The sequence below is a fragment of the Heterodontus francisci genome, chromosome 5, assembly GCF_036365525.1.
Source record: "Heterodontus francisci isolate sHetFra1 chromosome 5, sHetFra1.hap1, whole genome shotgun sequence".
Lineage (NCBI taxonomy): Eukaryota > Metazoa > Chordata > Chondrichthyes > Heterodontiformes > Heterodontidae > Heterodontus > Heterodontus francisci.
Window position 1 is genome coordinate 30,534,821 of NC_090375.1, and position 26,823 is coordinate 30,561,643.

Genomic DNA, 26,823 nt, shown 5'->3' on the forward strand with positions numbered 1-26,823 from the left:
AAAGGCAAAAGGTGTAAAATGTTACAGTAATTCTCCTTAACTCTAATATTTGAGAAGAAATAATGATGACTCATTAAGTTACTCTTTGGTTGCAAAAACATTACTGATCCTAAAATGTGACGCTGTATGAACCAAGTACCGCAAACCTATTGATGAATTGCACGGTGGAGCGTTCTTACGTGGAATGCTGAAACACAACATGAGACTATGTTGCATTTACCTTGCAAAATTACCAGCAGATGCAACCTGACAGTGATAACAACACTGTGATATCACTGAGGTGACTCTCGTGATGGTATCAGCTTAAGATATGTTCCTTTTCTTCCCATAGCACCACTTTCCTGGCTCAGGGTGGGGCGGGACTGTTCAAATGGCCAACTGTATAATCCAGCAGTGTGCTTTGCACGTTGTTGATTTTTACAGAACATCCCCCCGACACTAGATAAGATCCCAAATTGCAAAATAAAAGCCATAGCTACACCACAGAAAGGATTGCGTGTGCAAAGTTATTTTTGCGTCACCGTCGGTGGTTTTGGCTCCGTTCTACAACATAAACCTTGGGGTTTCCAAACATTGCTGGCCAGAACAGGGTGGCTTCGACCTGAAACAACAGCGTATAACATGAGGAATGCCTGAGACCCTCAGCTTACCTCTTTGATCCTGTCCAGCTCATTCTGCAGTGTTTGCTTTGAGATTTCTACCTCAATTAGCCTCTGTCGAAGACACTCGTTTTCATCTTCTACATTTACGCGTTTTTCCTCAACGCTCTCCAGTTCGTGGTGCAGACGCACGGACACATCTTTGGCAACCTGCGAACAGCAAGAAAATAGCAAAAAGTCAGCACAATTCAAATTGTTGGAAAAATATCCTTCAAAATAATTATCTGAGGTAAAGGCCTGTGCGGGTATGCAACTGAAACCCGACCCGGGCCCAACTCGACCACATCCAACCCGAACCCGACCCAGGCCCGAGTCCTTTGATTTTTTTTTGCCCGGGCCCGACCCGACCCAACCCAACCCGACCCGACCACCGGAATGAAGTTAATTAGATCAAAGAGGATGTGCTCTACCTTGCATCGTCTGTTCCAGCAGCAGGCTATTCCTGCAGAATCGTGCAGATGGAATTGGGAATTGGAGCTTGATCTCGTCAGCAACGGCAAGGCACCCCCCCCCCCTCCCTCCCACCCCCAAAACTTTCAAACATGAGCACTTTAGTTTGTGGCCGAGTTCATTGGATAGCGATCAGTACTCTACATTACTGCAGACCTGCAGTACTGTTTGATTGAAGACTTCTGGTTGACCAGCCTAATTCCCTTTCCCTCCCTGAGCAAAAGGCAGCACTGTGTCCGATCCGGCCCGAACTAACCCGAGCCCGAATGCCAGACCCGGAAGAGAGACCCGACCCGACCCGAACCCGACACATGTCGTCAGGTCTGGTCGGGTTCGAGTCGGGTAGCCATGCTCTAATCTGAGGGTAATGCTTGTGGGATCATATCCCAGGTAGGATCACAGGTAGGAGAGGGAGAAGTTGTGAAGCTAAATATTTTTGATGTGGAAAAACAGATAGTTGTTTCACAATGAGTTAGTCTTTTGGGGTTCCTCAGAGTGTGCTTTTTGGTGAGAGGAAAAGTTCTCCAAATTGATTTTCATTTCTGTTTCAGTCTTCGACACAATGCTTGGGATTTTCTGCTTTACACACACACACAATAATAATTTTGACAATTTTAATGTGAAATTTGAAACGAATATAAAAGTTAACAATGAGAAAAAGTTATTCAGTACATCAAAATACATCCCTCCATCGAAACAGTTTTCCAATCACATCTGACATTTGTGGTCAGCTGTGGTTCAGTTATTAGCACTCACTCCTGCCTCTGAGACAGAAAGTTATGGGTTCAAGGCCAACTGCAAGACTTAAAACCAAACATCAAGGCTAATGCTCCAGTGCAGTATGGTTGCTAAATTTGCTAATGGCACAAAGATAAGTAGGAAAGTAACTTGTGAAGAGGACATAAGGGATATAGATAGGTTAAGTGAGTGGGCAAAGACATGGCAAATGGAGTATAATGTGGGAAAGTGGGAAATTGTCCACTTTGGTAGGAAGAATAAAAAAGCATATTATCTAAATGGTGACAGATTGCAGAGCTCTGAGATGCAGAGGGATCTAGGTGTCCTAGTGCATGAATTGCAAAAGGTTAGTATGCAGGTACAGCATGTAATTAGGAAAGCTAATAGAATGTTATCATTTATCACGAGGGGAATTGAATACAAAAGTAGGAGGTTATACTTCAGCTATACAGGGCATTGGTGAGACCACATCTGGAGTACTGTGTACAGTACTGGTGTCCTTATTTAAGGAAAGATGTAAATACTTTGGAGGCAGTACAGAGAAGGTTTACTAGACTAATACCTGGAATGGGCAGGCTTGTTTACGAGGAAAGATTGGACAGGCTAGGCTTGTATTCGCTGGAATTTAGAAGAGTAAGAGGCGACTTGATTGAAACATATAAGGTCCTGAGGGGTCTTGACAGGGTGGATGTGGAAAGGATGTTTCCCCTTGTGGGAGAAGCTAGAACTAGGGTTCACTGTGTAAAAATAAGGGGTCACCCCATCAGAGATGAGGAGAAATTTTTTTCTCCCAGAGGGTTGAGAGTCTTTGGAATTCTCTTCCTCAAAAGGCGGTGGAAGCAGAGTCTTTGAATATTTTTAAGGCAGAGGTAGATAGATTTTTAATAAGCAAGGGGGTGGAAGGTTATCAGGGATTGGTGGAAATGTGGAGTAATCAGTTCAGCCATGAACTTATTGAATGACGCAGCAGGCTCGAGGGGCCGAGTGGCCTACTCCTGCTCCTAATTCATATGTTCATGCGTATGTTCGTTTGACTACTCTTCAAAAGTACTCCATTGGCTGTAAAGCACTTTGGGATGTCCGGTGATCATGAAAGGTGCAATATAAATGCAAGTCTTTCTTATCTGAGGAAGAGGCTGAAGGATCCCTATAATGCAGGCTCCCCAATGCAGGAATGAGGCTGTCACTTCAGGTGCAAAGTCAATCTACAGAGTAATTACTAATGAAATGGTAACAATTTCAGATGATGTTGAAGCTGCAGGAGTTATAGTTGTTGGGCCCTACAGTCGGCTTCAAAATCAAAAAATATAAACCTCACACCCTGAAAGTTGTAATGTCGTTCACGCCACTAAATTTACAGAGCAGTTCTCCTTACAAAACTGGGTCCTCAACGGCTCACAGATGTGCATGCACCTTTTTGTCATCCAATATCTCCGTTTCAGTGCATTACTACTTCTCTCATCTGTTTCATTTCAGACATAAAAATTGCTGAGCGTTTTCACACTTCAGCTGAAACCCTTTGAGCTCAAGGCAGTGCCACACATAGGAAGGGAATCTTATGGTGTCCGACTTCTACTGTAACCTCAACAGTGGATCATGGCTGGAGAAAATGTGACATTTTTCAGATCTGTAAATACCCAGAATGATGCTGGCAGCCAATGGGCTGGATTTCTAAAAGGGTCGGGGTCCGGATCGGAGGAGGACCGGCATGCAATTTGCGCCGCTGGTCTTTGTGGCAGTTCGCCTTCACGATCCCAACCCCAAGCCATTTTGAATGAGGATGGATCAGCTGTCCGCCGTCAAGTGGCAGGCAGCCAAATGAGGCCAATTATTGTTAATTAAGGAGCCTCCAGCATCCCTGATTGGACAGCGAGTCCACTCCCTGGCCTTTGAAGATTGCGGGGGTCAGGACCCGGAACTAGCCCCCATATCTGGTTCCCGACACAATTGAAAATCCAGCCCAATAATTTAAAACCGGATTTTGAGCCTACTTTGAAAACACAACAAAACTTTTCATGCCAATCCTTTTTGTGCAAGTGTGAACATATATGTATGAAAGAGCTTGCGTGATCAAGAATATGCACGCATGTGCATATAAATAAGTAGGTGCATGTGTATATAGGGAGCACATAATGGCAATGAGTGGCTCAACGTAAGATGAACTATTAGTTGATGCACATAACCCAGGGCAGTTACAGCTCGCTAACAGCTTATTATGTTCAACTCCCGCCTCCCAATCCTGTGTTGCATCTTGTACCATGTGTATGTTGTACCGATGAATAGTTGAAAAATTTAAGATAAATAACAAGCACCATTTCTTTTTATTGCAGCAGCCTGAGCACACCCAAGGGAAGCAGAAGGACTGTGCGTTAATGCAACTGCAGAAAATCAGCGGCTGAGGTAAAGAAAACGGGATACAGGCAGGAGTGCAGATGGGAGACAAGAGGAATCGATATCAGACAGTAGAGGGACGGAAGGGGGAATCAAGCAATGAATCAAGGAGACAAGGCCATAAAGAAATTAAGAGAGGCAGCAGAACCAGAGATAGGAAATGAAAGAGGACTCAGTGGGAAAGGAGATGCTGTACAAAGAGACACAACTTAAAAAGACTTTGTTGATTTACATTAGATATTTTGGTAGAGTTGGGATGAGTGGCGATTTTCCCTCGAAATTTTCTTTACACAAGGCAGCGGCTCCAAACTCCTCCGAGCATGACTTCTTTTGACCATGGAAAGTTTACATTTTAAAAGTTGTGACCTACATTTCTCCTGACATATTGACGAAGCAGAGCGTGAACTGTTTATCATAGAAGCAACATTGATGAGTGATGGATTTTCACTTTTCTTGTGGTGGAAGAAATTGTGAGAAATGTGTTGTGTTTGCATCTCTCTCTTGAACAGTTAGAAACCAAATAAAGGTGTGCAATTGGAACTGGCGGATGATCAAAATTTGACAACTAGTTCAATTCTGATGAAGAATTCACACACTTGAAACACTGACTTGCCTGTTCTCTCTAAATATGCTGCTGAGCTACAGTGCGTTGCCAGCATTTTCTGATTTAGTTTCTTGAAAACTCGCATTGGGGTCTGAAATAATTCATTGATATTGTTCTGCACCATCTTGTAAGGACAGGTCTGTGCATAAATGAGTCAATGATGGACAGGCATAAAAAGAAACAGTTGTAAGTGCTGAAAGATGCAGGTTACACCAAATGCATCATCTCATCTTTCTCTCTAACTACGCTAGCAGAATTGTGTATTTCCAAACATTTTCTATTTTTATAATGTGCATGTGTATGTATGGCTGTGGCAATTCATATGACTACGATTGTGTATGAATGACTCATATGAATGAGTGGGTATGGATGAATGAATGAAGGTGTATGTGACTGAGCATGAATGAAACTGGTAAGAAAATGGCAGTTTGTAAATCAGAGATTGAGTGAGAGAGATCAAATGATTCTCTGAGTCTGCAGTTAGCTGGTGTATAGATAAGGACAATGCTGCTGTGCTAAGTGGCAGGACACAGACAAATAGAAACAGGACTTGCATTTGGGTAAAGTTTTTTGTCCGCAAAGTACATTTGTGGCATTAGCTTATCCAGCACTGCACCGGTATCTCGTGGAACACTCTGCATTTATTTTGTTCACAGGTACCTGGAACAAAGTTAGTTAGTTGACGAGGCACAGTGTGCCAAGGGACTAACCTTACCTTCAAGTCTTGCTCCAGGTTTCTTACCAGCTCCCCGTCAACCTGGCCAGTCTGAGCAACTTTCAAGCTCTTCTGTTCAGCTTTCCTGAGACGGTACTGCAGGATCCGGCAGTTTTTGTTGGCACGATCCAACTCTCTGCGAAGTTCCTGCAGCTGGTATACATCCTCCTCCAGATAGCTGTCCCGCATTTCTTCCATTTCTGACCGTAGCTCATCCAATTCATCCTGGGCATTAAACATGTACACACCACTAATTATCAGCAGTTCAGCCACAACATTCACTGTAGTCTTCCTTCCAACTTCTCATTAACACTGAATGAAAAGTGGAAGAGCAACATGCAGGCTGCAATTAAGATCAATGACCTCCATGTACTTTGGGATGGCACTCAGTGCTGGTGTGCCAATCTCAAAGTGGTGGGGGGAAGGGGGTGGGGGGGGAGGTATGTGAGAGGGAATAGATGCTGATTTGAGCCTCGCTATTCCCCATTTCTGATCTGAGTCATTTCATGTGGGAAGGCTGCAGTGTCTTCCAGCTGGGAGGAAAAGTTAGACAAGAGAGTCACACATGACATCTCCTGGCAGCTGGGTACAAGGGGCACTGGAAACAGATGGGGCTTGTGACTGCAAGACTAATAAAAAGAGAGAGGACAACGATGGAATATTTTCTCAGGAAAGTATCCTCTTGGGTGGAAAAAACAGTAAAAATAAAGGTTCGATGTCACAAATCTCACTTATATTATAAAGAACCTTTTGACCAAAAAATTCTGCATTTCTAGTTTAGGTTTTTTGTGTGAACCTTGTACTCGCTAACGTGAGAGATTTCAGTGCTGGGGGAATGATGGAAGTTTTTTTTTCTTTTCACGCAACATCTGCAGACACCAGCTGCAGAGTTAAGCTCCCTCTATTCTGTCCCAACAGTTTAAGCATTAATTTCAACCCCAAAGGAACTTCTGCCACTTCATCAATGTGCCATTACCATCAGTCATGCTCGTGCAGAGTAGGATTCCCAATTTGGCAACAATCTGGGCCAAAATCATAGACACTTTTAAGTTTGAACTTTTTGAACTTGGCTGATAATGACCAAACTCCTTTTATGGAGGAGCCCTACAGCACTTGACAGAGCAATCCAGGTTTCAAAGGTGAATGGACAGTTTTTGAACTGAACTGAACTGTTCTATCCATGCCTGTGGATTAAGCCTTTAAACTACTTTGAAAAGAAGTATTAATGGAGGTTGTATTAAATCTATATTGTGTACTTTTACAAAACACTACCTGTGCTCTGTAAAATATCTCCCGACTTCACTCACATCTGAAATCAAGAACTTGCAACATATGAATCACAAACACAAACATTTTTAAGAGGTAGTTAGTCTGAGAATTTTCCAGTATGAGCCACAGATGGAAGAATCCCAACCACCACAAACACACATATACAAAATTTATGATTTTAATGCAGCAAAAAGTGCAGGCAGCATGCCTATAGTTTTGCGATATGCTCGGACAGCAGGGAAGGTTCTTCACCACCGGCACATACACGGGAATTTATTTTTAATTTATTGGTTCATGGGATGTGGTCGTTGCTGGCTAAGCCAGCAGTTATTGTCCATCCCTAATTGCCCTTGAGAAGGTGATGGTGAACTGCCTTCTTGAACCGCTGCAGTTCTTGGGGTGCAGGTACACCCATAAGGTGTTAGGAAGGGAGTTCCAGGATTTTGACCCAGCGACACTGAAGGAACGGCGATACAGTTGCAAGTCAGGATGCTGTGTGTGACTTGGAGGGAAACATGCAGATGGTGGTCTTCCCATGCGCTGGCTGCCATTGTCCTAGGTGTTAGAAGCCGCAAGTTTGGAAGGTGCTGTCGAAGGAGGCTTATTGAGCTGCTGCAGTGCATCTTGTAGATGGTACACACTGCTGCCATTGTGCACCAGTGGTAGAGGAAATGAATGTTTAAGGTGGTGGATGGGATCCCAATCAAGTGGGCTGCTTTGTCCCAGATGGTGTCGCGCTCTTGAGTGTTGTTGGAGCTGCACCTACCCAGGCAAATGGGGATTATTCCATCACACAATTACAAATTACCTCCCAGATAAATACTTGAAGAGAAAAAGAAATGAGGAAATAAAGGGCAAGGAACTTGGGATGAGAGTAGTCAGCAGTGATAGCTATCTATTGATACAGAAACAAAACCCTGCGGATGCTGGAAACCTTAAATAAATACAGAAAATGCTGAAAATACTCAGCAGGAGAGGGAAACAAAAAGTTTCGCACAAATGCTACCTGTTGAGTGTATCCCAGCTGTTCTTGTTTCTATCTACTGATATCTATCAAATAGCTGCAAGTGGTGAAATGTTTTGATTTGATGAAACTTCTAACCCAGCTCTCTGTTCTGTCAATACGATGGGTAGCTGTGTCATTAATTCGAACAAACTAATCTTCTTCCAAACTATTTTTGCTCCTTTCTGATCTGTGCTTTGCTGAGGAGACATAATTTGTGAGACTGCAAAGCTAAATGACTAAAGCAGCCGCTTACAATTCTAACCAACGCAGGGTTCCTCAGTAAATTCTAATTTTTTTTTAAAGTTAAACTCTGACAACATATCTTTTGTGTTCTTGCTAGATTTATGTTACTCCTCCCCTGCTAATAGGATGTTAGAGGCTGAATCTCGGCTACTCCCCTCCTATTTATAAGTGATCCACTGCAGTGTTTTATTTGACATGAGAAACCGCCATCAGTTCGACAGTGAAACTAATGGTGTGATTCAGAGTTTGAACTTTTGAACACTTAGTCCATTAAATTTCCTTAGTTCAAGGATTCACTTTAAACGAGAACACTACTATTTGGCAGAGGTGTAGGAGGGGAAATAATCTGAACCTAAAGTAACACTCTTCATACTCTTCATACACTAAAAGAAATCAAGAAGATAAACTACCCATTTTCCCAGGGATAAAGCAACCAGCTGGAGACCACCCTGCACCTCCCATATCAGTCACTAACTATGGAGTTTGTGTTGCAACATTCTTCACAAGATCAAGCTTTGAAAGAATATCGGGAATGTAGGACCAATCTGAAACGAGGAATTAAGAGGGCTAAAAGGGGTCATGAAATATCTTTAGCAAACAGGGTTAAGGAAAATCCCAAAGCCTTTTATTCATATATAAGGAGAAAGAGGGTAACTAGAGAAAGGATTGGCCCACTAAAGGACAAAGGAGGAATGTTATGCTTGGACTCAGAGAAAATGGGTGAGATTCTAAACAAGTACTTTGCATCGGTATTCACCGAGGAGAGGGACATGACGGATGTTGAGGTTAGGAACAGATGTTTGATTACTCTAGGTCAAGTCGGCATAAGGAGGGAGGAAGTGTTGGGTATTCTAAAGGGCATTAAGGTGGACAAGTCCCCAGGTCCGGATGGGATCTATCCCAGGTTACTGAGGGAAGCGAGAGAGGAAATAGCTGGGGCCTTAACAGATATCTTTGCAGCATCCTTAAACACGGGTGAGGTCCCGGAGGACTGGAGAATTGCTAATGTTGTCCCCTTGTTTAAGAAGGGTAGCAGGGATAATCCAGGTAATTATAGACCGGTGAGCCTGACGTCAGTGGTAGGGAAGCTGCTGGAGAAGATACTGAGGGATAGGATCTATTCCCATTTGGAAGAAAATGGGCTCATCAGTGATAGGCAACATGGTTTTGTGCAGGGAAGGTCATGTCTAACCAACTTAATAGAATTCTTTGAGGAAGTGACAAAGTTGATTGATGACGGAAGGGCTGTCGATGTCATATACATGGACTTCAGTAAGGCGTTTGATAAGGTTCCCCATGGCAGGCTGATGGAGAAAGTGAAGGCGCTTGGGGTCCAAGGTGTACTAGCTAGATGGATAAAGAACTGGCTGGGCAACAGGAGACAGAGAGTAGCAGTAGAAGGGAGTTTCTCAAAATGGAGACGTGTGACCAGTGGTGTTCCACAGGGATCCGTGCTGGGACCACTGTTGTTTGTGATATACATTAATGATTTGGAGGAAAGTATAGGTGGACTGATTAGCAAATTTGCAGACGACACTAAGATTGGTGGAGTAGCAGATAGTGAAGGGGACTGTCAGAGAATACAGCAGAATATAGATAGATTGGAGAGTTGGGCAGAGAAATGGCAGATGGAGTTCAATCAGGGCAAATGCGAGGTGATGCATTTTGGAAGATCCAATTCAAGAGTGAACTATACAGTAAATGGAAAAGTCCTGGGGAAAATTGATGTCCAGAGAGATTTGGGTGTTCAGGTCCACTGTTCCCTGAAGGTGGCAACGCAGGTAAATAGAGTGGTCAAGAAGGCATACGGCATGCTTTCCTTCATCGGACGGGGCATTGAGTACAAGAGTTGGCAGGTCATGTTACAGTTGTATAGGACTTTGGTTCGGCCACATTTGGAATACTGCGTACAGTTCTGGTCGCCACATTATCAAAAGGATGTGGATGCTTTGGAAAGGGTGCAGAGGAGGTTCACCAGGATGTTGCCTGGTATGGAGGGCGCTAGCTATGAAGAGAGGTTGAGTAGATTAGGATTATTTTCATTAGAAAGACGGAGGTTGAGGGGGGACCTGATTGAGGTGTACAAAATCATGAGAGGTATAGACAGGGTGGATAGCAAGAAGCTTTTTCCCCAGAGTGGGGGTTTCAATTACTAGAGGACACGAGTTCAAAGTGAAAGGGGAAAAGTTTAGGGGGGATATGCGTGGAAAGTTCTTTACGCAGAGGGTGGTGGGCACCTGGAACGCATTGCCAGCGGAGGTGGTAGATGCGGGCACGATGGAGTCTTTTAAGATGTATCTAGACAGATACATGAATGGGCAGGAAGAAAAGAGATACAAAAGCTTAGAAAATAGGCGACATGTTTAGAGAGAGGATCTGGATCGGCGCAGGCTTGGAGGGCCGAAGGGCCTGTTCCTGTGCTGTAATTATCTTTGTTCTTTGTTTGTTCTATCACTTCCAGGGTAAAATTATTCTGCAGTAAGTTTGTTTTTGTTCATGTGATATTTGTTAAATAATAATTTTCCATTTCAGAATTGTTATAAATAAGGTTCTCCTCTGTTACATACAGTGGATCCTCAATTCTTGGCTGCAAAGCAAGCCCATCCCCCACTACCCAGAGGGTAATAGAAGCAAGCAAATGATCCAGATTACACTGCTGTTGATTAATGCTCTGACTGTTGAATAATCTACACTCACTCTTCCATTCTCCATCAGTCCTTCCTGAATCACTAACCTCCACTGGTCCTGTTTGTAAGATCAGTAGGCGCTGGAGTCGCTGATCCAACAGTTGATCGCTAGCTGAGGACTCCCCAGTCTAATACGTTAGCTGCTAAACCTGCCATAAATCTGACTGGACTTGCTGCAAACACTCCCCCTCCCCCCAGCGCCAACCCAGATCCTGAAATCAAAGCTAAGGGCAGCATGCACTCACCTCCACCATCCTATCTGCATCCTCCAAGGTACTGACCTCAGTAGAGTTGGGCTGAGGGGACGGAGCTTTATACTTTCTGGGAGGATTGCCAACAAACTGCTCAACTGGGCACTATTCCATTACTGTTTGATGTACCCCAGAGCAATCAGTAGAGCCAGCAGTGTCCATAGCTTTTTTTTCCATTCGGTTATGGGATGTGGGCATTGCTGGCAAGGCCAGCATTTATTGCCCATCCCTGATTGCCCTTGAGAAGGTGGTGGTGAGCTGCCTTCTTGAACCGCTGCAAACAATTGTGGTGTAGGTACCCCCACAGTGTTGTTCACAGAATCACTGAATTGTTACAGCACAGAAGGAAGTCATTTGGCCCATCACGTCTGCACTGGCTCTCCGAAAGAGCAATTCACTTAGTGCCGTTCCCCTGCCTTCTCCCCGTAACCCTGCACATTCTTCCTTTTCCTATAACAGTCTAATTCCCTTTTGAATGCTTCATTTGAACCTGCCTTCACCACACTCTCAGGCAGCGCATTCCAGACCTTAACCACTTGCTGTGTGAATAAGTTTTTCCTCATGTTGTTTTTACTTCTTTTACCAATACTTGAAATCTGTGCCTTCTTGTTCTCGATCCTTTCATGAGTGGGAACAGTGTGCATCTACTCTGTCCAGACCCCTCATGATTTTGAATATCTCTATCAAATCACCACTCAGCCTTCTCCAAGAAAGACAGTCCCAACTTCTCCAATCTATATTCATAACTAGGATGGGACTTCCAGGATTTTGACCCAGTGACAGTAAAGGAACGGTGATATAGTTCCAAGTTAGGATGGTTTGTAGCTAGGGGGGAATTTGCAGGTGGTGGTGTTCCCAGGCATCTGCTGCCCTTGTCCTTCTAGGTTGAGAGAGGTCACGGGTTTGGAAGGTGCTGTCGAAGGAGTCTTGGTGAGTTGCTGCAGTGCATCTTGTAAATGCCACTGTGCGTCGGTGGTGGAGGGAGTGATTGTTTAAGGTGGTGGAGGGGGCCAATCAAGCGGGCTGCTTTAATCTGGATGGTGCCCAATTTCTTGAGTGCTGTTGGAGCTGCACCCATTCAGGCAAGTGGAGAGTATTCCATCACACTCCCGACTTGTGCCTTGTAGATGGTGGACAGACATTGGGGAGTCAGGAGGTGTGTTACTTGCAACAGAATTCCCAGCCTCTAACCTGCTCGTCACCATCATCAGCTAATATCCCCATTTCTGACCTTATGATGGAGAGCTGGTCATTGATGAAGCAGCTGAAGATGGCTGGCCCTAGGACACTGTCCCGAGGAACTCCTGCAGTGACATCCTGCGGTTGGGATGATTGGCCTTCAACAATCACAACCATTTTCCTTTGTTCTAGGTATGACTCTAACCAGTGGTGCAACCTGTCATTGTATTTAAATGGGGGGACCTCTCCCTAATCCTGAACTGGCGTGTCCCAGTGCTCAAACTGGAAGGTGACCACTGCAGATTTTCTGAACTGGGATGTTACAGCAAAATAATAACATTTTTAATCAAGTGTGTAACACAATGCAGTTTGGATGATTTAATGGAACAGAAATATGAAAGTCCATTGATTAGAAAAACCTCATTGGAGACATTAACGTAAGCTAATTTATGGGTTAAATTCAATCATCTGGAGAAATCCAATCTTATGTTAACATTTTTCCAATCTGCATAAAGCAACATGAATTGCACATTTGAAAAGTTACAAATTCATGTTTAAAAAGTCAGCTTATTTAAAAGCTAGTAGTGTCTTTGAGTGAGTGCAGAAATCTTTCTTTACCAAATGATTGTGCCTGTTTTTGTTTAGGCTTCCCTGGGCACACATGCCAACTGCAGCTTTGGAAGCTACCCTGGGCTACCCACTCAGAATTACATAGATAGCTCGTCATCCAATACCCCTCTCCTTGTCCTTATGGCAAACCTGCTGCACTTCAGACTGAACATCCCCATGAAAGAATGGCTGAGATATTAACTCAGTGTCATGGAGGATTATGAGTACTAAGACGTATTTCATCACTCTATTGTCCTGTGCGTTGATCTCTAAGGGCTTTTGAAATTGCAGTAGCAAACGTTTTTAAACATTGTAACAGATCTAGTTCATACATTTACATCTGATGCAAAGCAGACTTGGTTTTAGAGCCATGTTTCCTCAATCAGGCAATCACAGCCCAATTACTCTAATCACCATTAGTGAGAAAAGTGATCACCACCACGTTCCAAGATGCAATCAGTGTTCCCATAGAGAGCTGGATTTAATGGGCTCTCCGGAGATGGGCTAGGAGGCGGGGGGTGCCCACAGAACTGCAATGGGAGTTGGAGGGCCCGTCACCTTCCCATCGCTCCACGATAATGTAGGGGGGTGGGAAAGGATAAAAATGGCCTTCCCGCCCAGAGGCCAGCTGAGGCCCTTAAGCGACCAATCAGTAGTCACTTAAGGGTCTCCTTCCGCTGCCGCTGGAATTAAACCAGTGGCCGGGGGGAGGGGCCTCTGCCACGGGGGGAAGTTGCCCAGTGAAACGAGGTGACCTCCCTGCGGGCTTGCAGGGGGCGCGGGGGGAGGCCTCCTCCTTGGGCAATCTGTGGCCCATGGAGGGCCCCTGCCAGCAAACGTCCCAAGTCCTGTAACACCCTCGCTCATCACCCACCACCACCCCCCATCACCAGGACCTGGTGGACTGGCCCCGGCAACCCTGCCTCACCTCTCTCTTATCTCGATCTCCAGCACTGGTCTGCTCCCAGGCCTCCTGTAGTGCTGGCAGTGGCCGCCACTCCCGGTGGCGCTGCCAATACTACTGAGCTGCCAGACCTCTGATTGGCCGGCAGCTCATGGAGCCGGGATCCTCGTCGTTAAAGAAATGGGGATCTCACACTGGGCACTTAGGTGCCTGAGCGCTGTTGAATCGTGGCAGAGGGGGGCTCAGAAAGGTCAAGGTGGGGATCCCCTTGCTTTTTCTGCCCAGTATTGGGAGGCCCACCAACACAACTAAATCCAGCCCAGAGAGTGCAAGGGTCATCGGCAGTAGCTGGCATGGTTCTTGAATTTTTAAGGTGACTGGTCTGGCAAAACATCAATTTAAAATCTTCATCCATGTTTTCAAGTCTCCGGTCCATATCTGTGTCATCTCCTCCAGCTCTACAATTATCCTAGATCTCCAAGCTCCTCCACTTCTGGCCTGTTGCACATTTCCTATTTTAATCACTCCAGCACTGATATCTTTCAGCTGTCTAGGCCCTAAACTTTGGAATTCCTTCCCTAAACCTCTACAGCTTCTACCTCTTTCTTCTGCTTTAAGATACTCCTTAAAACCAACTTCTTTATTCAAGCTTTTGGTCATCTGTCCTAATATCTCCTGATGTGGCTCGGTGTCAAATTTTGTTTGATCACGCTCCTGTGAAGCTCCTTGGGACGTTTTACTATGTTAAAAGTGCCATATAAATGCAAGCTGTTGTTGTAACTAAATTAGTAGATGAGAAGAACAGTGGACACTTGGATATGGAGAAGACATTTGATAAAGGTGCATACAGATCAAGGTTCAAGATGTTAGCGAGGAGGATTGTAAAACTAGCACTGGCACAGAAAACATAAGGTAATAATATATGGAATAAAACTTTTGTCTGAAGGGTCGTAAATAATAAACATTTGCAGGGATCTGTTTTTGGCTCCTGCTGTTTACTCATAACTTAGATGACACTTCAAGTTTGTAATATTTTAAATTTTACTGCTGACACTGATCTTTTTGACTGGATGAATATTGTAAAGGAGATCAATGGCATCTTACACCATAAAGAAATTTAGCTAAGGAACGGTAGATGGAGCTGAATGTAGATAAAGACCAGGTTGTGCATATTGGGAATGGGAAAGTTAAAAGGAAAGTTTCGGGAAGACGGGAACAGGAGGAGGCCTTTCAGCCCGTTACATCAATTAATTTGTATCATGGGTGATCTGTTCCTCAACTGCATTTATCCATCTTTGTTTTCTCACTTTATATCCTTACCTAACAAAGATCTACCAATCTCAGTCTTGAAAATTTCAATTGATCCAACATCCACAGGTTTTTTTTTGGGGGGGGGGGCATGGAAGGAGGAGGAGGAAGTTCTAGATTTTCATTACCCTTTTGTGAAAAGATGCTTCCTGATTTCGCTCCTATATGATTTAAGTGCCCTCTTGTTCCGAATCCCCCATGAGAGGAAATTATTTCTCTGCATCTACCCTATTGTATCTTTTAAATTGGAATTAAATTAAAACCTCAATTGGATCATCCCTCAACCATATAGACTCAAGGAAATACAAACCATCTTTATGCAACCCGTCCTTATAATTTAAATCGTTAAGCCTTGGTTTCATTCTGGTGTATCTCTTCCAAGAACAATATGCCTTTCCTGAGGGGTAGTGGACAAAATTGAATGCAGTACTACAAATAAGGTCTGACCAAGGTTCAGTATGACAGAAGTATCACTTCCTCACTTTTGAATCCCAATCTCTGAGATAAAAGAGAACATTGGGGGGACATGAGGAAAAACTTTTTCACCCAGAGGGTGGTGGGTGTCTGGAATTCACTGCCAGGAATGGTGATGGAGACAGAAACCCTCAATTCTTTTAAAAGGTACCTGGACATGCACCTGAAGTGCTGTAAGCTGTGAGGCTATGGAACAGGTGCTGGAAGATGGGATTAGATTGGGCAGCTGGTTCCTTTTTGTTTTCTTCTCGGCTGCACGATGGGCTGAATGGCCTCCTTCTGTGCTGCAATTTTTCTATGGTTCAATTCCATTGGCCTTTTGACTATTTTTTGCACCTGTGCACAATCTTTTACAGATTTGTGTCCACAAACACCTAAATCCTAGTCTCTCACCATTAAGAGAATATTCCCATTTGTCTTTCTCAGATCCAAAGTGGATGACCTCACATTCCACACATTGAGCTCCATTTGCCACGTGACGCCCACTCACTTAATCTGACTTTGTCCCTTTGTAACTTCCTCCTCCCATTCACAACAACTTGCTGTGCCTCATTTACAAACATACAACACCATAACTCTTCATCCAAATCATCAATATATATGGTGAAAAGCTGATGTGCCAATGCAGGTCCTTGGGACCGACTTGTCAGATCCTGCCAATCAAAGAGCAAACCCTTTATCCCTGCTCTCTGTCACACAAGTCACGAGCAATAAAAAATAGAAATATATATGGGTGTGATTGTGACCATCTGGTGAACCTGCAGCTGTTAAAAGGCTGATCTGGTTTTGAGTTGCATCTTAAAAGAGTGTAAACTAGAAGGGGCCATTTCAACTCTATGTAAAACATTACTGAAACTCAATTTAGAATACTGCATGCAAGAAAATAAAGTTTTACTCCAGGAGTTCTGGGCCATTATTTTAATTATATTGCAAAATCTGAAGTTTGTAGTACAAATTATAGTTTTAAAAACAGTGTCCAGGAGCAAAAGGGTCAGTAACCAGAGGACACAGATTTAAGAAAACGGCCAAAAGAATCAGAGGTGAGATAAGGATATACAAACATAAGAATAAGGAGTGGGAGTAGGCCATTTGGCCCCTCAGCCTGCTGAATCACCTGAAAGGGTGGTGGAAGCAGATTCAATAGTAACTTTCAAAGGGAATTGGATAAATCGTTGTCATCGCAGATGTCCCTCGATTCGAGGGTGACATCTACTCAGGGTTGCGAGTTTCTGCTATGGGTCTTCATGTGACTGAACAGGCCGATCCTTGACCTGCAGATCTTTGGGCGCATGGGGCAGGACGTACCACAAGGTTTCCTTCTCTGCCACCGCTCTGCCTCATCGTTAAGGCGTTTGGACTCAAAGCATGATGCAGCTTGATGGACAAGTTGTCTCTATTTTTAACGATTAGTAGCAAGCTCCTCCCAGTCAGCAATGTCAATGCTGCCGCACTTCAAAGTGAGCTTCAGAGTGTCTATGACCTCCCCTGCAACGATGGCCATTTGAGAGTTGAGAAAGCAGGACCTAGCAGGGGAGATGGTTTTCGGCCATCCGGACACAGTGTCCAGTCCATCAAAATTGGTTTTACAGGAGCTTTGCCTGAATGCTTGTGGAGCTGGCTTCAAGAAGGACACTAGTGCTTGTTCAACAGTCCTCCCATTGAATCTGGAGGATGTGGCGGAGGCTTTGCTGATGGAATTTCTCTGGCGCTCTTACGTGTCACTGGTACACAGTCCAGCTCTCACTGAAGTATGGGACTGTGTTGCTGACAACTGCTCTATACACTAAGACTTTTGTTGACTTGCGGAGGTCTTTGTTCTTAAACACTCACTGTTGTAGTTTGTAGAAGGCTGAGCTGGCACAGCTGATCCGGTGTTGGATCTCCTCATCAATGTTGGCCTTTTGAGAGAGGTATGGGAAGTGCTCAACATATTCCAGAGTCTCTCCTTCAACATAAATAGGATGTGGAATATTTGGCTGACCAGGTGTGGGTTGCTGGGTGGTATGAATTTGGTTTTGGCAACATTCAAGAATTGGATAAATACTTGAAGGGGAAGAGGAAAGGGTCGGGGAATGGGACTAATGGAGCAGTTCTTTCTAAGAGTCGCCACAGGCACAATGGGCTGAATGGCCTTCTTTTGTGCTGTACCATTCTATGGTCCTGTGAAATTATTCACAGATACATGTAGGGAATTTACAGGGGTTGCTGCATGGTCCTGCAGGAAATGCACATAAATAAAATACAGATACAGCTGTGGGATAGTGGAGCATAAAGCCAGCAACTTTCCACGCACTCTCAAGCATAGCGAGACAGGATTCTCAAAGTGCTTCCATGAACTTAAAGGGGTCAGAGTAAAAATATTAAATGAATTTATGCATAAAACAAAGTAATAGAAAGAAACAGGTGCACTTGGAAAGGTAGAACTTTATAAAGAAATGCTCAACATGCCCGGTGCTACATTCTTCCGTGTGTTATTTGTTGCACAGGCATTGATCAGTTCAATTAAAAAAAATAACACCTATGTATAAGTAGCATATGTAATATAAGCATATTAACCATTTGTAAACCCAACCCTCTTTATACAACTTACGTGACAAAAATGTGACACAATAGATATCCACACTGCAGAATGTTTTGCTCAAATAGGAGATTAGCAACCTGACCAGAACAACTTCCCCTAAAGTAGTCAGCAGTTGGGGAAAAAAGAAAGTCAAACAGCTGTCTACTGATTGTCAGCATCATATGAGCATCAGCTGTAACCATAGCAACTAATTCTGGTGTCTCAATGCCGCAAACACCAAAACATCTTGCTCTATAACTGAGCCCTAAATGCGAGCGAAACATTCTCACACTTGCACAAGGGAACTGCTTGCCTTTGTACCTTTAATTAACCCTAAGGCAAAGCTGTAAACCCACCAAAACGGCCCAATAAAACAAATCTCCCCAGTCCCTCAATAATCAGTAGTCACAAACACTCCATCACTAATTCCTCTTAATGACTGCCCACTAACTGACAGCACAGTGTGACAGAAAACCCACATGCCTAATGGAAAAATATTAATTTTGTCTTATGAAACTCTGCCTGAGACTTTTTACTGGACATTATTACAAATAACTTTTAAAAAGCATAACAGAACAGATAAAGATGGCCATGGACAATTTGCATATGAGAAGCCAAAGGCCAACTAGGAGTAAAAGCCTGCTCAGGTCTGCAAATGAGACCCGACCCGAGCCCCACAGAACCCCATCCGACCCCGAGCCCAACCCGGCCCGAGTCCTTCCATTTTTTCCCATGCCCGACCCGACCATCAGTTAACTTACCTTCCATTTTTCACTTTGTTCCTTACCTGCACAAGCTTTAAATAACTGTAATAAAACCACCTTTAAAATCCAAAAAGTAAATTAACCTTAGTCACCTACCTGCGGTGTCCGATCCAGCCCGACCCGAGCCCGAATGCCAGACCTGGAAGTGAAACCCGACCCGAACCCGACGCATGTCATCGGGTCCTGTCGGGTTTGGGTCGGGTAGCAGGCCTTTGGCTGGGAGACAATAGGGGTGCTCTGATTCAATTACCTAGAATGGTTTTTGTCAATAGTGGTCATCAAAAGCCTCCACACCCATTGACTTTGAAAGAGCCAACTCCCCCTACCCCCACCACCGACCAAATATGTTTGCACAGCTGAAGAGAAGAACTTTGAATTTCAAACAACCTTCCAGAAACTTGTTTTCAAACAAAGAGGTGGTCATGTGACATACCTGCCTGGGTAACTCAGTTTGTGAATTGTGCCTCAGAAAGGAAAAAGACAGCAACTGAACTCCAAGAAGAAAGAACCTCTCTCTCCTGTCTCCCTCTCCAGCAAAGTCCCACGGAAGACTCGGTGGCAGCTACTGAGCCTCAAGACTATAGAACCTGATAGACAACAACCAGGGGACACAGATAAAGCCCCTCTCCTGCCTTCCGGAACCAGAGAAGCAAGCCCGAATTGTGCACGTGATCCAGCGAGGACATCAAGACTTTAACTTCAACTAAAGAAACTGAGACTCAGTATTTAAATTCCATTTATTACAGACTTTACATCAACCTCCCAACTCTTCTTCCCCTCTGTATCTATTTGCGTGTGTGTGTTTGTGTGCCTCTCGTATGAATGTGAGTGTGGATGCGTCAAGTATTTTAGTAATTTTAACCAGTTTAGAATGATAAGATTAACAAACTTACATCTTTCTTGGTTAAACTCAAGAAAACCTGTCTGGTTGGTTCATTTGTAATTATATTCAAGGAACAGTGAGCAAGGGCTCAATGAGGTGGTAAGCTAAAATCACTGTGTTAAAAGAATAAACCCTGTTGCAGTCAAACCAGAGAAGGGGAGCCTGAGACCCCTTCCTCGCCTGTTCGTAACAACCGTCACAGAACAATAGGCTGGCCTGTGCTACACCATTACTAAAATGTAAGTGAACTTTATATTGGTCAGAAATCAGCAAAAAAATTATTTAATGGAATACTCATGAAGAGGTCCCTTAAAATTATCCATTATATTCAGCTTCTGGTATAAAGCTCACATTGAACAACTGTCTATACACTATCCTCAGTGATGTTGTGATGATTTCATATAAGAGAAATGATGGGGGAGGGAAATGCCCACTTGAACTGTGAAAAACACTATGATGAAGGATTGTTGATTGCAGGTCAGTCACTCGTGGTGGGTGTAATTTGAAATGATAAATTGAAAGTATTACAAGATTACTGGTTCAACATTAAAGCATATTGATCAAAATTCAATCTTTCCTATAATGAACTGTCATTGGTGCACTATATAAACCGAGTGATATCACCAGTCTATTTATTATATATATTGCACAGCCTTCAGGCAACTGGGTGGTCATTCAATGTAAGTGTGTCATGTATTGCCTGTGCACATCATACAGGAATCAAGAATCATACTTTATGGAATTAAACCAATTTTATATATGTAATTATATGTCTAGCTATGCTATCTATATGTGGTTACATATACAAAAGTTGATACATATTACAATACATAAATAGACATTCAGCACATGTAGACAACACATGCACACAGTGTGAGTCCAGCAGAGCATTACACTGAATACATCAAGCCTGGAGCCATTCCAGCAAAACTTGGAATCCAGCTACTGGCAACAGAAAAGTTATTTTTTGAAAATGTATTTTTTTTAAAAAAGGTATTTGAAAAGGTTTTTTATTTAAACTCAATTAAGTACTGCAAACCAATACTGCAAGTAAACAAGAATTAAGCAGTCTGGTTTTAATTGCGGGTTAGCCACTGACTATTTTAAAACTGTTTTTATACATGGTTCAACAAGAAATTTAAATAATGCATTGCTGATTATGAACCAGGTCTGTTCTGACCAAGTCTGCTTTAGTTTGATTCATCCAGTGTGGCCGCAAATGGCTGTTTCCCATTCCAACATAAAAATGAGGAGCAATATCTCCTGCAGTCTCTATAACAAAGAATATGTAAATTCTCCTAGCGGAATATGAATAAGCTTTTGTTGTAACAGCTTTGTGGGGGGATCAGTCATCTGGCCAGAATACTGTTAGAAAGGACCTGTGGGCTCACTGCATTGTGTGGCAATATATACAAATAATGCAAAGTAGTCGTTATTATCTGGTAATGTAAGTCTGTTACTAATGTGGCCACAGCTGGCTAATAAGGAACACAGACTTAGGACATTAACTGACTTGTAGCAAACTGTCACTTTGTCGACAGTGATATACATCACCCAGACACTCCATGTAATTTTCCTTTATATCACGATTGGCTCAAATTGTGCTGTGGCAGGACAACTAATGGCTAGTTAGAATTGCCTTTGCACATTTAGGTTTTTTTTCATCTTTTGCACAGCAAGTTGCTAAACATTTGCTCTGGCAATGGCACAGTGAGGGAAACATGGCATCTGGGACCTGAGTGAACAGGGCAAAGAACTGTGTATCTCCTTAATCAATCAAACTGAAACATTGAGAAAAAACAGTGCAAGGTTTCAGATGTAAGTGTAAATTGGAGTGGGTGAATTCAGTGTCAAATCAGGTATGAAAAGAAAAATAAAGAGAGGGAAAGAAAGACTGGAAAGGAGAGGGAAAAAAAGACAGAAAGTAAAAGCTAAAAAAAACTTTTTAAATCTCCAACAATTAAAAGCTGAAGGGATGAGACTTCACACCTGTCGTAGTTAACTTTCAGCGCCAGAGAGGCTGACCGGCAGTAATTAACACCTATTAAAGGGACTTGAGCCTTGAAATGACCTGACTTAACTTTCTGTGACAAGTTTAATTTGTATTTGCTGCACAAGTACAGCAACTTCACGCCATTCAACGCATTTCAATGGCGAGATGCCATTTCTGCAAAACTAACAGCAGAGCGGTACAATCTGGACACGTTTTTTTTTAGTTGAACCATGTATCTGCCCTTCACCTGATGTTGCTGTACCATTTGTGTAAAAATAACAGTGAGCATTAGACTCACCCTTACATTAACGGAAAATCTGGGCCCATTATAATTGCTAGGTGCCTCTGTATGTACACAATGGATTACTTTCCTTGAGTCAACAAAGCGTGTGCACATGTCTGTACAGCTAACTATCTTCTGCTGTTTGCATGTGCACAGTTAACATTTACATGCGTGTGTGTGCGTATTTCAGCGCGCATTCCACCATTCAAAAAATGCTCATTGTGTAAAACTAAATCCAACTGCCTTTTTTTTTTCAAAAGAAAACGTATGAAATCGGCATCTTTTAGAAACCAGTCACAAAAATAAACGGCAGCACTACCCAACCAGAGTTCCCTGGCGCAGTCCTCCCAGTCAGCACCCTCCTCGCCCCCGCCAGACATCTCCCGTTGGCTAATTTCGAATTTGTTCAGTGACAGAATGGATGATCTGTTTGAAACAAGATCTTGCAGCTTTTAAAAATAAACAGTGTCCAGGAGCGCCGACTGGAAAGACACTGGAGATACAGCACAATGCTACAAAACACCACTTCTACCGGATTTACAACTAAGCTGATAAGGAAGATTATTTTTCCTGACATTTATTTTACAGATGTCATGTAATGCACTAACATTACTATAAAATAATGGGCGGGGGGGAATCATAATCACATCAAATTGGAGGGAATCATAAATGAGGGGATTTTAGTGATAGAAAATGTTAGTGGACTAAAATTAATTAAATTGGGGGGAAATCATCAATTAGGGGATCAGTGACAAAATTTAAGGAACTAAAAATAAAACCATAAATCAATGAAGGGAATGATAATGGAGGGAACAAAAAAATTAGGAGGAAAACAAAATAATCAAATGAAGTGGGGGACTATGTCATAAATGAGGGGATCTCAGGGACAACATGTAAGCTGGGATGCTCAGTGATATTGGAGGTGTAATAGCCTGTATAAGACCTGAGCACAGACTCTGTCTCTCTCACCTTCAGGTACTCGTTTTCCGAGCGGAGTTCCTCAATCTCTCTCAGCAGCTCCTGATGTAGTAACCTCCCGCCACTGTCCAGCAGTTCGGCCGGGCTGGGGGCTTTGCTGGCCCGCGGTTCCTGCCTCGCCTTTGCCGTTCTCAGCCCCGGCTCGCCGTCCGGGGGGTTGCCGGCTTTCAGCGGGCTCCGGCGCAGCTCCTGCTCCTGCTCCGGGCTGAGGGCAGCTCCGGCCCCGGCCGCTTGCTGCTGCTCCCGGCTCTCTCTGCCCTTCCTGCCGCTCTCGGCGTCGCTCGACCCGGTGCAGGAGTCGGCGTCGCTGGTGGTGGCCAGCTCCGGGGCCAGCCTCTGCTCGTCCGACAGCGGCTCGGAGGCGCAGTCCGACAGGTCAGAGCTGCTGTCGGTGTGGGTGATCTTGGCCAGTCCCAGTCCCAGGCCGGGCAAAGGGGCAGCTCCCCCGGAGCTGGGCTCCATCAGGAGACATTTCTTGGCTTTCCTTAGCTGGCCCTTGTGGTGATGCTCGCCTCCCTGCTGCTGCTGCTGCTGCTGGTGGTGGTGGTGGTGCTGTCTGCCTTTCTCCTGGTGCACTTTGGAAGAAGCTCTTTTGCTGAGGTGGGAGGCGGGCAGCGGCGATTTAGCGGAGGCTTTGCTGGGAGACGCTTTGTCCTTGGCTCCCGGGGCGCTGCTCCGCCTGGACAGCCGGCTCTGAGGAGGCAGCACCCCGGGGAGGAGCTGCTGCTGATGGTGCTGCTTGGAGAGAGAAAGGCTCGGCGAGGAAGACAAGCCCCCGGACCTGGAAGGCAGACACGGCTTAGCAGAGGCAGCACGGCAGTGAAGATCCTTGAGAGGTCTGGCCGGGGAAGGAGCTCGGTTCAGCCGCTTCTTCTCCACATATTGCTGCTGCTTGATCTCAGTGCTCCCATTCACCGTCTCCATCCCTGCAGAGCAGCTCAATTATCAATCGCCACCGAGCAGCCTTGCAAAACACACCAGCAATCTCTCTCTCCCTTGTTGTGTGCATCACTTCTCCCTTAATTGTTAGGATTATCTTTGCTTTCTCTCTTGTGGGTTTCTCCAAGAAGTCTGCTGGACGCCCAAGATCCACTTGTATTTAAAACCCAGCTCAGACTGGGCCGGAGAATTGCAAATGGAAATGAATGGCCATCTCCTTAATCCTGCAGCCGATTTAACGGGGCACATCCAGGATTGTGATGTGGCAATTCTCTGCCTCCCAGCTCTGCTGTGGGTTAGGTTTCCTCCATGCCTGTCCTTCTCTCTCGCTCTCTCTCTCCCCCCTCTGCTGTCTCTGTCTTTCCTCTCCCTCTGCTCCCGGACCTGATTGATTCAGAGTGAGAAAAAAAAAGCTGCAACCTCGCCTGACGCCAGTAGCTGAACGCATGCGTGTGTACTCAGCCACCCCCTTCAGTATAAGCCAACTCGAGTGTAGTAAACGCAGCCAGCAGGTTGTAGCTTTATGCCTGTGTGTCAGCCAAAGAAAAGACGTGCATACGGTTTTTATGCGTCAAGTTGAATATTTAGTCCTTTTTTTTTGTTTTCTGGGGGACAGGATTGACTGCTATCCATTTTTAAATGTGAACTGTGCAGCCATCAGGAGAGTTGCCCTGGAGTTCCCATGAATTAAAGACCAATCGCCAGGGCACTTGCTGTGAGCAACCTAAGAGAAATATCACAGACATTAATTTTTAAAAATTGCATTTTAAAATTTTCTTTCAACACTGTTGTTCATTAGTTTTAAGACAATACAGCTAAATCATAGAAAGTTTAAGGCACAGAAAGAGGCCACTTGGCCCATCGTGTCTGTGCCGACCAAAAAACGATCCACCTATTCTAATCCCACCTTGCAGCAGATTCATCCCCTGCGGTAACTAAGAGTCTCTTCGCATTCCGACAGGCACGGGATAGACAGTGCACCATGGGGATTGGCATCTCGGGAAACTCATGGCGGGAGTTGGAGGGCAGGGCGGTTGAAAGCAGGAGGTTAAGTGATGCGGCCTCCAGGCAACCCTAGCCATGAGACCAGGGAGCCCCTGAAAATGGGTGCAGGATGGCAATGCATGATTAAGCCACACCCATTGAATGTGATGCATGCAGCACGCCAACTTCATGCTGCCTGCTAATTAACACGATTGCAGCGTGCAGGCAGCATGAACCACACTGTTGAGTGGCTGCACATCTCGGCAGAGGGCCCAATATCGTGAGAAGCGAGCATCAGTTAAAGCTGTCCTGCACAACTGAAAGGGGAGATGCATAGTGGCTGGAACAGGTGCTGGAAGTAGTTCTACAACTGATTCTGAGCTGGGAAACAGTGAGGAATAACACAAAATGAGAGCGCGTGGGCTCCAAGGTTATTGGACTCTGCACTGGAAGCCTGTTCGGAGGAGCTGCAAAGCAACAGAGATGTCCTCTATCTGCAGACGGCTGGAGACTATCTTGGAGACACATGATCAGAAGGTAGTGGGAACAGATAGCTGTAGAGGGTTGATGCCAGAAGTCAAGTCTCAAGGACCTAGAAGCAGTGCATTACGACCGAGGCGGGAGGAGTGCTCTGTTTAATCTCGTCCCACTTCTCCACAGGTCACAACATATATTTTTACATTTTCCCACTTACTAATACAGTCAATCATTTACTCTATTTTTCCCAGAATAGAACACACTAACCAGGGTTCTTTAATGAACAACAAAATTATAAGTTTATTATAAAACAAATCTTAACCAGTAATGAAGTAAAGCATCAACACACAGATTAAAATTTTAAAATTCCCTTTTTACCTTGGCCCCTTCACACTCACACACACAAACATATACATTCACCGGTTAACCAGAAAAATAAAAAGGGATTTTGGTTCAAAGCTCTGTTGCAGACAAAAAAAAACACTTGGGCTGATTACTCGCTCATTTTTGAAGAAAACAGCAGATGAGATATGTTTTTCCAGAACTGGCATAACTTCAGAGTACACGTAGGCAGGTCACTGAGATCTTTTAGAACAGTTCTTTTCAGTGGTGTTGAGAAGTAATTTAGCAGGCTTTACTTCAAAGATAGGAGATGAGATGAATTGACACAGTGGACTTCTCGGGGTCTTTTAAAGATGCTGGAAAGCGAGCTGGGTTGTGGTCTTCTCTCCTTCCTTCACCTCTTCAGCAGTAGGCTTACTTTATCAGCCGCTCACTGCAGGACGGAAAAACACACTGATACTACAACCACAAAAGCTTGTGAGTTTGATGTCCCCTCAGGTGCTTGCTACTGCTTCCGGGCTTGTCCAATCAAGGGGAGCCTGTCACCTCTCTGCCCACATTTTCTCCTGTTAACGGGGTTTCTGTTCTATTTTTAACTTGAGTCATGTGACAACCAGTACATTGTTGCCAAGCCAGTTCTTTCACTGCCCTCTTGAAAAAAAACTGGTTCGACATTTACTGTGAAATCCTCAAAAAATATTTTAACAAAAAAACCAGAATCACTTCCGTAACAAGTGACATAGAAAGTTCATTGATCTCACATGAGTCATCTCAGTGTGTGATTGCATCTTCAAATATCATGTCCTCTCAACTGCACTGCTCAATTCACCACACCCACTTACCAACAATCTCAATCAATCAGGACTCATGCCTCACATTCATATGCTACACCACATCTTCACAGCCTGAACACTACTGCAAGCCTCACACCAATATCTCAAAGCTTGCGCACACAATTCAACCATAGAGGCTGGATCTGTATGAGATGAGAGACCAGGCATGAATGGCCTGCAACAAGGGCGGCGAGCAAGGATAGCACAGGTGCCAGCTTGCTGGATGGTGAGACCACACAGGAATTCCGCTGCAGAAATCTCAGGTGAGCACTTCAATGGGACAGCATACAAAAGAAGCCG

General features: G+C 44.3%; 1 protein-coding gene across 2 annotated transcripts in view; it reads right to left on the reverse strand.

Annotated features, from left to right (window-relative positions):
• Window positions 1-24,317, reverse strand: part of LOC137369792 (microtubule cross-linking factor 1) — a 244,490-nt gene extending 220,173 nt beyond the window's left edge. For both annotated transcript variants that reach the window (XM_068031272.1, XM_068031271.1), the window contains exons 1-3: window positions 22,940-24,317; window positions 5,558-5,782; window positions 651-809 (exon numbers count right to left, since the gene is read on the reverse strand). In XM_068031272.1, coding sequence (XP_067887373.1) covers window positions 651-809; window positions 5,558-5,782; window positions 22,940-23,872 — 1,317 coding nt within the window. In that variant the 5' untranslated portion in view covers window positions 23,873-24,317. The remainder of the gene's footprint in view (window positions 1-650; window positions 810-5,557; window positions 5,783-22,939) is intronic.
• Between the last annotated feature and the right edge of the window lie 2,506 nt (window positions 24,318-26,823).